Raw genomic sequence first — 13,821 nt, 5'->3', positions numbered from 1 at the left:
CTATGTTTTTATGTTGGGCTGTGGCCATTTGTAAATGTGCTATAGAAATAAACTGAACTGAATTTATGATCAAGAAAACAATAACAATGTTACACAATATAACATGTATACAACAAGCAGTACCGTACACACATGATCTCTTAAACTCAAACCCAGAGGACTTTAATCGTTCCCTTTGTGGACAGACAGAGAAATGAAAGGGGAAGTGTTTGTTAAAGCTCAGACATAACATGTTTCAGTAACACCATCTCTCATTTTTTTAGGCCAGTAAAAGACAGTTTCAGGAAAACACAAAATGCTACTTCTTATAGGACACCCATGAATAACTTTACTTAACCACCTGTTAAACATTATTGTTACATTATCTTTTATATATGTTAAGTCTAATGAAATCCAACTCCCCTCATCTTCATAGATACACAATGATAATATAAAAACATTAAAATATGTCACAAACAGTTTTGTTGGATCTTATCAAATTGCGCTTTTAAAACATGAGCATCACATATTTATACTTTGTGGTTATAAAGTATTGGCAGTTGCTTCTTTGCGGTAATGACCATTGAGTTTAACCTGGTAGTGACAGAGGGTGTATTTACTGTAGAATATAAACAAAATGAATGAACTGCATTTAAAAACTGACACCAATTATTTCTTATTGCTAATATATTCATATGGGTCACTAAAAGTGAAAAAGGGTTTGGGCTATATCTTTTAGAAAAGTGAACAGGTTTATTTGGCATTGGCCGAACTGCTGATCATTTTCTTGACCGTCTGTGCGATGGAGTTGCGGTCAATGCCGTGGATTTTCAGCAGGTCGGACATTTTTCCACTGCGGGGAACATGAGCGACAGCCAGGCGCTGCAAAGTAAAGTTGGGCTCATTTACGATAGCAGAGCACACCGCCTCCCCTAAACCACCTGTGGATTACAGAAATAAAAAAGTTAAGTTGTTTTAAAAGGTTACTTTTTACAGTAATATCCCTACCTGATAGAAATGGTTGAAACAGGTGTCAATTGAAAGCACAGTAGATTGTATAAAGAAAAACAAAACCAGTTCTTCAAGGTTCTTTATGGAAACATACAGCTAAAATCTTCTATGGCATCGTGTAGCACCTAAAATTATTTTTTGCATTATAATTTTTTTATTTTTTGCATTATCCTGCTGGAAGTAGCCATCAGAGAATGGGTACGTGGTGGTCATAAAGGGATGGACATGGTCAGAAACAATGCTCAGGTAGGCTGTGGCATTTAAACGATGCCCAATTGGCACTAAGGGGGCCTAAAGTGTGCCAAGAAAACATCCCCCACACCATTACACCACCACCAGCCTGCACAGTCGTAACAAGGCATGATGGATCCATGTTCTCATTCTGTTTATTCCAAATTCTGACTCTACCATCTAAATGTCTCAACAGAAATCGAGATTTATCAGACCAGGCAACATTTTTCCAGTCTTTAACGGTCCAATTTTGGTGAGCTCTTTTTCCTATTTGTAGTGGAGATGAGTGGTACCCGGTGGGGTCTTCTGCTGTTGTAGCCCATCGCCTCAGGGTTGTGCGTGTTGTGGCTTCACAAATGCTTTGCTGCATACCTGGGTTGTAACGAGTGATTATTTCAGTCAAAGTTGCCCTTCTATCAGCTTGAATCAGTCGGCCCATTCTCCTCTGACCTCTAGCATCAACAAGGCATTTTTGCCCACAGGACTACTGCATACTGGATGTTTTTCCATTTTCAAACCATTCTTTGTAATCCCTAGAAATGGTTGTGCGTGAAAGTCTCAGTAACTGAGCAGATTGTAAAATACTTAGACCAGCCCGTCTGGCACCAACAACCATGCCACGCTCAAAATTGTTTAAATCACCTTTCTTTCCCATTCTAACATTCAGTTTGGAGTTCAGGAGATTGTCTTCACCAGGACCACACCCCTAAATGCATTGAAGCAACTGCCATGTGATTGGTTGATTAGATAATTGCATTAATGAGAAATTTAACAGGTGATCCTAATCATCCTTTAGGTGAGTGTATACTATAACTACAACATGACAATAAAAAACAGTTCTGTGTTATTAAAATTATTCACGCTAACTCAAATGTGCATTAATAACCCATAAATTGTGTCGAAATTTTCTTATTGTAAATTTTTGCATTTCTTATTGTCCTAACATCTCCCTGCTATATCGTGGCCCATTCTACTATATCAAACTTTATATGTTTTGTCCTCTGCACTCTTAATAAGAGGAGCTACATGATGCCATTAAAGTATAAAATAAAAATTTTAGGCTTTATAATTCAATAAGGAACCTTCAAAACCCTTTTTGTTCTATGGCATCACTGTGAAGAACCTTTTAAGCAACTTTATTTTTAAGAGTGTGAGCAAAGAGTGATTTCAGGATTATTTTGGATGTTCCTCTCTCTCTCTCTCTTTCCTGTCCAACCTCAATGCTCCTCTGGCACGCAGGCAGTAATGCCAGGTCCAGGGATGTCAGCGTTATCTAGGTCACAACAGACCCTGGAGGCATTCGTCTGCTTAAGGAGATCTGACAGCCCTCCGCTTCTCACTGTCTGTTTTTCCCCTGAATGAACAGAATGTGACATGCCCAAAAAAATCTACTTATTATAACAACAACATGCCTCTTGCTCTCCGATCCAATTTGCCAACATCATATTTTTGCCAATCAGAGACTTTTACAGTATTCTGAGGTCTTGCAGACCCAAGCCACCTCTTCAACTAGACATTCATCCGTGCTGAAATGTATGTTTGAAACTGAAAAGATAATTGGCTTTGATCTTGAAACTCACCCTCGTAATAGTGATCCTCCACCGTAATGACACGACCTTTGGTGGCACGCACATGATTGATGATGGTTTTGGCATCTAGAGGTTTGATTGTGAATGGATCGATCACTCTGATGTGGATCCTTTCTGAAAAATAAAATAAAAAAACAAATAGATTAAGAGTGAACATTAGGCTAATACATACTACTATCAATCATTTCTGACTCAGAAACAATGAACATTATTTAGTTTTCAGAATCAACGTTAAAAAATCAATCAAGAACAGATAGAAACAGCAATGTAGATTTTTGTTACTCTGTTACTTTGAATAATTTGCTTGCTACTTGAAAAGCCATATCATATTGAAAATAGGTGATCCGCTGTTGTGTTACAATAAATGTTATCTTAGCATTTTTACCTTTTTTGAGTTGCTCAGCAGCAGCCAGAGCTTCATGAAGAGTTATCCCTGCTCCAATCACTGTAGCCTGATCATCCTTACTCTGGTACACCACCTGGTAAAGTAAAAACATTTAACATTAAGTCAATGTTGATTTAAATGTTTTCATTTTAATATATATATAATGTAAAATATGATAAAATTACATATTTCAAATGTTCTTCGTTCAAGATACAGAGGAATAGTTTTACCTTTAGCTGGCCAACATGAAAGTCTTCATTGGTGTTGTAAATGATCGCTGTTTCTGAAAGAGTGGTCCGGATGTAACAAATTCCCTGAATAAATGAATAAAACACAGATCCAGCAAACTTAAACTGAATCGAATAAAATTTTGAACCTAAAGTCAAACCGCATAAATTTTTGTTTTCTAGGCTTTGGTTTTGTAGAGTGGTTTAAAATTGCCTTAAGGTAATATACAATAAAGGATGAAGAACTACACTGTAAAAAGTGAAAGTTGGATTAACTTAAAAAATATATTTTAATTGGTAACACCTAAAAAAATCACTTTAAGTGAAACATTTAAGTAGACAAACTGGAGTAAATTTTCACAAAGTGAGAAAATATAAGTTGTTAAAATTAAATTATACCAATTAAAATATATTTTTTAAGTAAATCCAACTTTTGCTTTTTACAGTGTATATGATTATTGAGGACCTAACCTGCAATGACAATAAATAAATAAATATTTAATAAAAATCTGATAATTATAAATGTAAATATATGAAGGAATAAATGACTTATAAAAATACAAGTAATTTTTAAATTAGTTCTGAATTAATTATTCTTTTTTGATTAACCAATTAAACTGATTGATCTTTATAATTATTATCTGTACATTTTATTTTTATTATTTTATTTATTTTTTATATTTATTTGTTTTTCCACATTCATTTCCATATTTTAATATGAATTTCCATATTCATTGATTCATTTATTTATTCATTCATTTTAAATTTTATTTACACGTTAATTCTTAAAAGGGGTTTTGTAAGTTCATAGCATGTGTTATAAATCGAGTTTTAGATGTTATAATTGTTTTACCTTGTATTAAACCCAATATTTATAAGATAGGGCTTGGGCCCAATTCCAATTCTATTTTATACCCCTCCCCCTCATACCCCTTCGTCTGAAGTGTGGTCCTGAAAAATCTTCGTTTGAAGGGCTATCTGGCCCTTACCCCTACCCCTTCCCCTTCAGCCAAAAGAGAATTGGGACACACCTATCCCTTCACGTGAACGCGCGAAACAAAGGGGAAGAGGAAAGGGGAATGGGTAAGGGGTAGAATTGGGATTGGGTATGATTTATTATTTATGATATTGTTAATGTGCAACAGTTCCTAAAAATTCCTAATCTGTTTATTACTACTTAAATAGTGACTATATCAGATACCTTTGTGTTGGCTGCGAGCTCCACAGCCTTTTCGGTAGACACAGCATCACTGGGGTAAAAGATGGTGGCAGTAGGGATGGCTCTAAAAATAGCCATGTCCTCCAGACCCATATAAGCTGGTCCATGTTCTCCTGTAATACAAACACATATACTTACACTATTCATTTCTAAGAAAGACATATAAGGTATATGAGGCAGGTGCAAAAAGGCATGCAGGCAGGTGGACGGGCAAACAAACCGACAGAAAATGTGGCATGCAGTGTACCTGTGCTAACAGAAGGGATGTCACCCGAAGACTTCTGAAATACAGGGAGAGAGGAAGAAAGTAAAGTGCTTACAGTCACACCACCTCAGACATTCAGGAGAACAAAAGAGACAGGACCAGGAAAAGGGGGTGAATTGCTTCTAAATCTATAAACATTAACTTATAAAAGCTTATTAACATTAAAGCAATAGAGATTAAACGTGTAAGCGTGTAAGAGAGGACCATTGCAGTGCTGGAAAGTGGGTGGGGCTTTAAAGGAAGAATATGATTGGCAGTCTAATAGACTGTGAATTAAGCTGCAGTCACACTAGGCTTTGAGCATTTAAAATTACAATGAACAGTGTCATATTTTAGATTTGTATAAATGTTTTCCCTGTTCGTTTTTGTACTTATATTATCTGCAATAAAAATGAAATCAATAAGAAACAATTAGTAAATAAAAAACGTAGTATAGGGCAAGGAACGACAGATATGTCAAACATTAGGGCTTTTGATTGTATTACATCACAAATGTGATCCAGGACCACAAAACCACTCATAAGGGTCAATTTTTCTGAAATTGAGATTTATACATTAAAGGTGCAGTGTGTAATTTTTAGAAGGATCTCTTCACAAAAATGCAAAATAATATACGTAACTATATTATCAGGGGTGTATAAAGACCTTTATACAGTATAATGAACTGTTATGTTTTTTTTACCTTAGAATGACACGTTTTTATCTACATACACCGAGGGTCCCCTTACGTGGAAGTCGCCATTTTGTGCCGCCATGTTTCTACAGAAGCCCTTAACGGACAAACTTTTTTTACTAAGTTGTCTCCGTCAATTACATGTTTTTCCAGTGGCAGCTACCAAAGCTTTTCTATGCGTTTCAAAACGAGGGGTGAGCAGTGGACTGAGCTGCTGGTTGCAATGCGCAACCTCACCACTGGGCACCGCTAAAATTTACACACTGCACCTTTAAATGGAAACTTGAATAAATAAACTCTTCATTGATGTATGGTTTGCAATGATAGGACAATATTTGGTCGATATACAACTATTTGAAAATCTGGAATCTGAGGGTGCCAAAAATCTAAATATTGAGAAAGTGTCCTTTAAAGTCCCTAGAAACAAATATTAGTGATAAATACACTTTTATATATTTACGATATGAATTATATTCATGGAACATGATCTTTACATAATATCCTAATGATTTTTGGCATAAAAATGTAATGAATCATGACTGGTTTTGTGGTCCAGGGTCACAAATAAAATAAAATTAAAATAATGCTTTATAATAATTTATAATAATAATAATAATATTTAAATTAATAATAATATATAAATATCATGCAGAATGCAAGATTTCTTTGGATTGCATTTCCATTTTCTTTTGTTCGCATGTGTATAACTGTAAGCAAATGAAATGCATGTCTTGTGTGAATGTCCCTTTAAAGTGTCTCTTGTAAAACAAAAGCAATGACTCTTTACCAGATGACAGGCCGCAGTGGGAACCACATAGGTTTATATTGCTCTCAGAAATGGCAGCCATGCGGACCTGGTCATATGCGCGGGTGAAGAAGGTTGCCAAGCTGCTGGCGAACACAATGTTTCGTTCACATGCCGCACAGCCTGTAGCAACACTGACCTATAGGAGACAGACACTTTTTATGACATCAAAGTTTGACTGCAAAGGAAGAGATAGACGGACAGACATGGGTATGTAGGTAGAAAGACAGACAGTATTGGCAATGCACACTTAAAGAGTTAAAGTTGATATGGATTTTTTTAATGATAGATTTCATGGAGGATGTCTCTCTCATTAGTAGGCTATGAATGCTTACAGGTACATCTATATAGGTAGGGTGTGGAAAATAGAAAATGACAAACAAGTAACGTTCATTTAACTTTTTACGTGTACAAACAAAAACAATCATGATGGCATGCAGAAGGGATCATAAATAATATTCTGATGAGAATCTGAGGATATTCTGCTGGGTTTTTCGGGCGAGGCACTGCAGCAGGGTGTGGTGCAAAATGAAGCGTAAGTGGGTCACATCCTCAGTACTGCATTATGGACGAGATCCCTGTTTTATACAACTAACCAGCAATTTCAATGTTGTGAGAGCCATTGCTTGTGGTAGATCCCAAAAATTATTGAAATAAAATTTTTCCTCTCGAACCATTCAAGTGTGTTTCTGAATCAGTTCATATCGAAAAGTTAAAATCATACAACTTCAAATCAACATATAATGCCAAGCATTTAATTTGATCTTTAAAGGTAAGCACATATTATTTCTAGAAAGATATACAATAGGCTACTTCTTTGGGTTTTTAAAAACTTTGAATTTTTGTAAAATGTTTGTGTTTTTTTAATTTTAAGGATTCTGTTTAAAAAATCTCAATAATAATTTCCTACCATGTTTTGCTCTGCGCTGTAGCACTCGATGAAGCGGTTGGGATGTTCGTTTTTAAAGATTTCAGAGTACGTGACATTTTTGTTGTCGACGTCCATCGCCACCAGTCGCTCATTGTAACGTCCCAGTTTGGCAATTGCCATTCCATATGCCTTACAGGTGGCAATCTATACAAGAGAATCATGATGAAGACGGTTAGATTATGTCATTTATGTGACAATAAATCCATCCATCAACCTCTCACCTTCTCCCCAGGTTTATAGTTAGGAGCACTGGGCATGCGAACGTTGCGCAGACTGACAGGTGGAGCATCCTCGATGGGTGAAGCCGGATACAACCGCTTACTACAGCTGAGGATGCGACCTTGGAGGTCTCTCATGACGCTTTCCGCCATATCCTTCGATAAAACCTTGCCGTGCCATCCCATCTTATCTTCTGCCGCTGAGTTTTATGAATATGATAACAAACTTAAATGGATGGCTTTGAGTTTTACTACTATCTAGCTACTTTAATTATAAAAAGGTTGAAATATACCAGGTATGCCTTTTCCCTTTGTAGTCTTGGCGATGATGGCAGTGGGTTGGTGGCGTGCCTGGCTTAAGGCTTTACACAGCTCTTCAACACTATGACCGTCCACAATGATAGCATGCCACCTATAAAACAAACCAATAAATAGATTAATAGTGAACATACATGAATGCTCACCTAAATTTAAAACACACTTAAGTATATATCCAAAGTCACAACCTTTTTAATCCCAGGCAACATACATACTGATCAAATGTATAGCCTGTAATGCACTTTGGATAAAAGTGTCAAATGCATAAAATTTTAAATATGTGCATACATCTGGGTATAATTTTTCTAGGATTTGTAACTACAGGCATACACCACAACTTAAATACCCACCCAAAGGCTTCACAGCGTCTCTGGTACTTCTCCACATGATGTTGGAGTGGTGTTGGGTCACTCTGGCCCAGACGGTTGATATCCAGTATAGCCAACAGGTTATCCAGCTGGTAGTATGAGGCAAAGGCCATTGCCTCCCATACAGCCCCTTCAGACATCTCTCCATCCCCCAGCAGACAGTACACATGGTAACTAAACAACACAGAGGACAGATGAATTTTGTTTCTGTAAAAATGGTAAACCATGTACCCTAGCTGTTAATGTGGCAGTACCCTTTGTATAAGGTACATTCGGTACCAATATGTACCTTTGAGATACTAATATGAACTCTTTAGGTACAAAGTGTTGTGGTTGGATAGTGCAGATTAAGGGGCGGTATTATCCCCTTCTGACATCACAAGGGGAGCCAAATTTCATTGACCTCTTTTTTCACATGCATGTAGAGAATGGTTTACCAAAACTTAGTTACTGGGTTGTTCTTTTTCACATTTTCTAGGTTGATACAAGCACTGGGGACCCATTTATAACACTTCTGAAAAAAGTCAGATTTTCATGATATGTCCCCTTTAAGCATTTATAGGCATTTATTATAAACATTAGAATTAGATAAGTCATCTTCACAACCTTTGAAATTATTATACAAAAATTAGATTTGGGAATGAATTGTGTGCTTATGCCAAAACAGCATTCTATTATATAAATGGGGGGCGGGCTTATTAGAGCAGAATAATCTGGAAAGCTCCACACCCTTAAAATCCACAACAAACTTCAACATGAACACACAAACACAAATAGATTACAGTGAGCCTCTATGACAAATATGTAGCATGGATAATGAAAAATGACTAACTGTCACTTTACTATAATGGTTTATGGTTGAACGGTCTTGTCTTACCTGGACTTGTCAAAATATTTAGCTGTGTAGGCCATACCACAAGCTACACCCAAACCCTGTCCCAGAGAGCCTGTGGCCACATCAACAAACTGCTGCTTCTATCATGCACACACACATACACAGAGGGAGATGTTACATAAAATAACGGCTGGTTTTGGATTAGTAGTATTTGTTTACATCTAGTTCAACCTGAACTATCATTTCTGAGTCAATTAACAGCAATATTTCTCACGGTGCAACTTAATATGTACTGATATGAAATCAGAATTGGCCAATGAGAAGTTTCTGTTACTCACGGGTGTGGGGTGTCCCTCCAGCATGGAGTCCACCTGACACATGCTCATGAGATCAGACTCCTTCAGAAAGCCGATCTCCAGCCATACAGAGTAGAGGACAGGGGCCGCATGACCCTGTGGACAGACACATACATCTACAGTTCAACAGGAACCTTTTTTTGGGGGGGACCACAAATGGTTCTTCTTAATTAGGCATTGCTGCAAAGAACCCTTCTTAGCAGCCTTATTCTTAAGATTGACCATCCTCACCTTGGACAGGATGAATCGGTCATTGTTGGGGTTTTTAGGGTCATCTGGCCTGTATTTCATTGTGTGGAAGAAAAGAACAGACATCACCTCTGCCACGCTGCAGCATGAAGTTGGATGCCTGCGAAATAAAGAGTCTTAAAGTTAACATACACTGTATAATTCACATAAAAATTATTTTCTCACTCTCATGTTGTTACAAACCTGAATAAATGTCTTTGTTCTGATGAACAGGAATGAAGATATTTTGAGGAATGTTTGTAACCAAATCGTTCATGAGCCACATTCACGTCCATGGGGCTCATGATCAGTTTGGATACAAACATTCCTCAAAATATCATCAGAACAAAAAATGTATACGGGTTTGTAACAACATGAGAGTAAGGAAAAATTGAAATGATTAAAATTAATTTTTATTTTTGGGTGAAATATCCCTTTAAACAACATCGAAGGTGTTAACGTAATCAATCTATGTGTCTGTCTGTTTTATTTAGACATATAACTGTGGATTCATGCATTGGATTCATGCATCAAATCACATCTGCGTTTACATAACCACTCAGGAGGACAACAAAAATCATACAGAGAAAATCGGCAATGAAAAGTTCATAATTTTTTAAGATAGATGTTTGGCATATATAACAAATAACCACGATAGATGTTTGGCATATATAACAAAGGCTAACCACAATAAATTCGCTTATTAGGTTATCTTTAGTCTACTTGTTGCAAGGTCATTCACTCTCTCAAAATTAATCTCCTGTTTAATTACCCTTCCTTGGGGTGTTTGTAAATGGGTAAAGTCACTAGAAATTACAATAGCAGAAAGATCGTAAAGCTAAATCACTGAATATAATTGATTCAGTAATGTGATGACGCTGCGCTCGTGCTTGAAAAGTTCAGCTCGCGCGTAACGTAACGAGCGCGAGCTGCGTCTGCGCTTTTATAATCACTGACCCTAAATAAAAATACAGAAATATTTCTAAAATATATGTAATTTCTGTTAAAAAAGTTTACTTTTTCAAAAGGTTAATACTTTAAATACTGTTACTCAGTTTAAACCACTAAGTAATGTAGTCTGTTAACTTAGTTTATTTAAAGATGCTCATCATACCCGGTGCCTGCCGCAGTCGTGGCTTTGATGGAGTTGATCCGCAGACGGTTGGCGATGTTCTTCAGCGCCTGCACGGTCTGCTGGTCTGGTTTGTGATAATCCTCCATCAATTTAGTTTATAACAGCACCACTAACACGAGTGAAGAAGATCAAGAGCATAGAGCACTGACTGCGCGTGTCATAGAGAAACGAGGCTGCTTTATGCACTTACTTTCTCACTCACTCACTCACTCACTCACTCACTCACTCACTCACTCACTCACTCACTCACACTTACCTCACAAATTTGTGAGGGTGTTGTCCTGATAAAAACCCATTGTGAAGTAATATCCCCAAATGAAACATTTTATAAAACAGTTAAACAATCTAATATAAATAAAAAATAATATGTAGGGTATTACAACAAAAAAATAATAATAATAATAATAAATAATAATAATACAAATATTATTAAAAAAATCCTGAAGCCTACCCTAAATCTTTTAGGGTTAGTTTGTGCTATTATTATTATCTATGTACTTTCACATTTATACCAACCTACTGTATACAAAGTTTTATCCAAAGTTGCATTGCATTCAATTATTGATTTTTTTAATCTATACATTTTTTTATTATAATGTGTGTTCCCTAGTTTCCATTAGACAGACTTGTCCCTGAATCTTACATGTACTGTATACTGCTAAATAACTAATTCAGCTTTAGTGTGAACCACCAGGTTGGTTCCTTTTTTAACAAAACCTTTCATGAGCCTTATTCACTTCCATAGTATTCTTTTTTTCTACTATGAAGTGAATGGGGCTCATGAACGGTATGGTTACACTGCAAAATATTATTTTTGTTTTGTTCTTAGTGCAAATATATCATATATATTTTCTTGATGAGGAAAATGACCTAAGAAAATAAATTAACGTGAATTTGTGCTTAAAACTAGCAAAAATAATCTGACAATGGGGTAAGAAAAAATACATTGAAATAAGTTAAAATACTTTTTTTCTTAAACAAATTTTTTTTGTAGCCCATAAATTCACTTTATTTTATGTTTTTTTTTTTTTTCTAAAAATTAAACTTTTTCTTGGGTCATTTTGTTCAAGAAAATACATCTTAATTTAAGAATTTTTAGATATTTTCACTAAAAAAACAAGACAAAAATACTAAGTAAGAAAGTCATTTTTTGAAAACAAATTTTTATTAGTTTTGTCTTGTTTTCGGTATGAATTATGAAGGATCATGTTGCCATCTTGTGGAAATTTGGAAAAGTCACAATAAAAAAGGGTTGGAAAGAGAGATGCGAAGGGGATTACACGACTGCCTGTCTACAGTATGTGTCATATAGGACTAAAGGGACCAAAAGGCTGTTGCTCTCCTCTTCTTAGGGAGTTTACATGTTTTCTTCAGCAACTACTAAATGGAAATATCCAAAATAATTCACCGACTCAAAGCAGGCAGCAGCACCCATTTCTTATCATGGTCGACAAATTTTATTTTTTAGAAAAGTATAGGCAAATCATTATACAAAGCATGTAAATCTTCCTTAAAAAACATTTTTAACATACTTTTTAGCAGTATAGGGTAAAAGCATGTGTCTTCTTGTTTATTCAAATCCCTTCATATCCCTTTAAGTTCCTGCTGTTTCCAATTGTCACCATAAGAGGGCAGCACCACATCACACTGAACGGTCTACTTGCAGTGCATTCAAGCAGCTATACATTTTTTATCAGTATGTGTACTCCACGGGGATCGAACCCATAATTTTTAATTACTATCAAATCATAACTTGAATGAATAGGCTATCAATTTTCACATGACATTGATACAAACTTAACAAATTATTCTACTGTTTCCTCTAAATAAATTCTAGACGCAGAGTAAATTAGTAACATTAGTGAAGTAAAATAAATCCTGTTGAAATGTGCTGTCATGATATCACGCAGCGTCTGTCTGTAGAGCACGTTCGGCGTGAATCAACACAGCTGTCAGTATTTGCACAACGACCCCATTACTCCACTCCCCCACTGCAATGTCATGCTTAGGTTGTCCGGTTATGTCACGTGCGAGATTCTGCCATCTGATGCCACGTGTTTGATTCTGAATGTTATGATGTCATGTCACAGCATTCCTGTCACTCACAATCAAACAAGGTCTAGATTGTCTTGAGGGAAGGTAGAGGACTAAGAACAGCAAAATTCAAATAGTGTTGACAATCATAAACACTGGAGTTAATTTATTCATCTTAAATTCATTGCATAAAAAATGGAGGTAAAATCCTAAAGTAATGAGAAACACAAAATGGCAAAATTAAATTATTTTTAAAGGGATAGTTAAATAAATCTTCTGTCATTATTTACTCACTCGTTGTTTACAAAACTGTATATATGTATTTGTTCTGAAAAACACAAAGGAAGATTTTTTTTCATCATGAGCCCCATTCACTTCCATAGTATTCTTTTTTCTACTATGGAAGTGAATGGGGCTTATGATTGGTTTGGTTACACTGCAAAATATTACTTTCTTACTTAGTATTTTTGTCTTGTTTTTAGCACAAATATATAAAAATCGTTAAATGAAGATGCATTTTCTTGATGAGCAAAATGACCTAAGAAAATAAAATTAACGTGAATTTTTGCTTAAAACTAGCAAAAATAATCTGACAATGGGGTAAGAAAAAAATACGTTGAAATAGGTTAAAATACTTTTTTTCGTAAACAAATTTTTTTTACCCCATAAATTCACTTTATTTTATGTTGGTTTTTTTGTCTAAAAACGAAACTTTTTCTTAGGTCATTTTGCTCAAGAAAATACATCTTAATTTATGAATTTTTAGATATTTTTCCTGACAACAAGACAAAAATACTATGTAAGAAAGTCTTTTTTGCAGTGTACACTATAAAAATTATTTTCAAGAAAAAAAATTCTTAGTATTTTTGTCTTGTTTTCAGTAAAAATATCAAAACTTCTTAAATTAAGATGCTTTATCTTGATGAGCAAAACGACCCAAGTAAATAAGTCTAGTTTTTAGACCGAAAATATACAATTTAAGTGATTTTGTGCATAAAACAAGCAAAAAAAATC

General features: G+C 35.4%; 1 protein-coding gene across 1 annotated transcript; it reads right to left on the bottom strand.

Annotated features, from left to right (window-relative positions):
- Window positions 1-404: 404 nt before the first annotated feature.
- Window positions 405-11,022, bottom strand: tkta (transketolase a). The gene is made up of 14 exons (XM_065240923.2): window positions 10,753-11,022; window positions 9,642-9,759; window positions 9,393-9,506; window positions 9,097-9,194; window positions 8,202-8,393; window positions 7,827-7,945; window positions 7,537-7,733; window positions 7,295-7,459; window positions 6,367-6,523; window positions 4,624-4,754; window positions 3,426-3,509; window positions 3,196-3,289; window positions 2,802-2,924; window positions 405-920 (listed from the first exon to the last, which is right to left on the bottom strand). Exons 1-14 carry the CDS (start codon window positions 10,857-10,859, stop codon window positions 733-735), a joined length of 1,887 nt encoding a protein of 628 aa, XP_065096995.1. The 5' UTR covers window positions 10,860-11,022; the 3' UTR covers window positions 405-732.
- Window positions 11,023-13,821: the final 2,799 nt, after the last annotated feature.

Source organism: Paramisgurnus dabryanus, chromosome 14, assembly GCF_030506205.2.
Source record: "Paramisgurnus dabryanus chromosome 14, PD_genome_1.1, whole genome shotgun sequence".
NCBI lineage: Eukaryota > Metazoa > Chordata > Actinopteri > Cypriniformes > Cobitidae > Paramisgurnus > Paramisgurnus dabryanus.
This window is presented reverse-complemented; position numbering and strand designations above follow the sequence as displayed.

Excerpts from the sequence above, each read along its gene's own strand:
- tkta (XM_065240923.2), bottom strand. The coding sequence starts at position 10,859 with ATGGAGGATTATCACAAACCAGACCAGCAGACCGTGCAGGCGCTGAAG. Across the intron at positions 9,760-10,752 it reads ACGACTGCGGCAGGCACCGG|GCATCCAACTTCATGCTGCA; the intron begins GTATGATGAGCA and ends TTTATTTCGCAG. Across the intron at positions 7,946-8,201 it reads AGACGCTGTGAAGCCTTTGG|GTGGCATGCTATCATTGTGG; the intron begins GTGGGTATTTAA and ends TTTGTTTTATAG.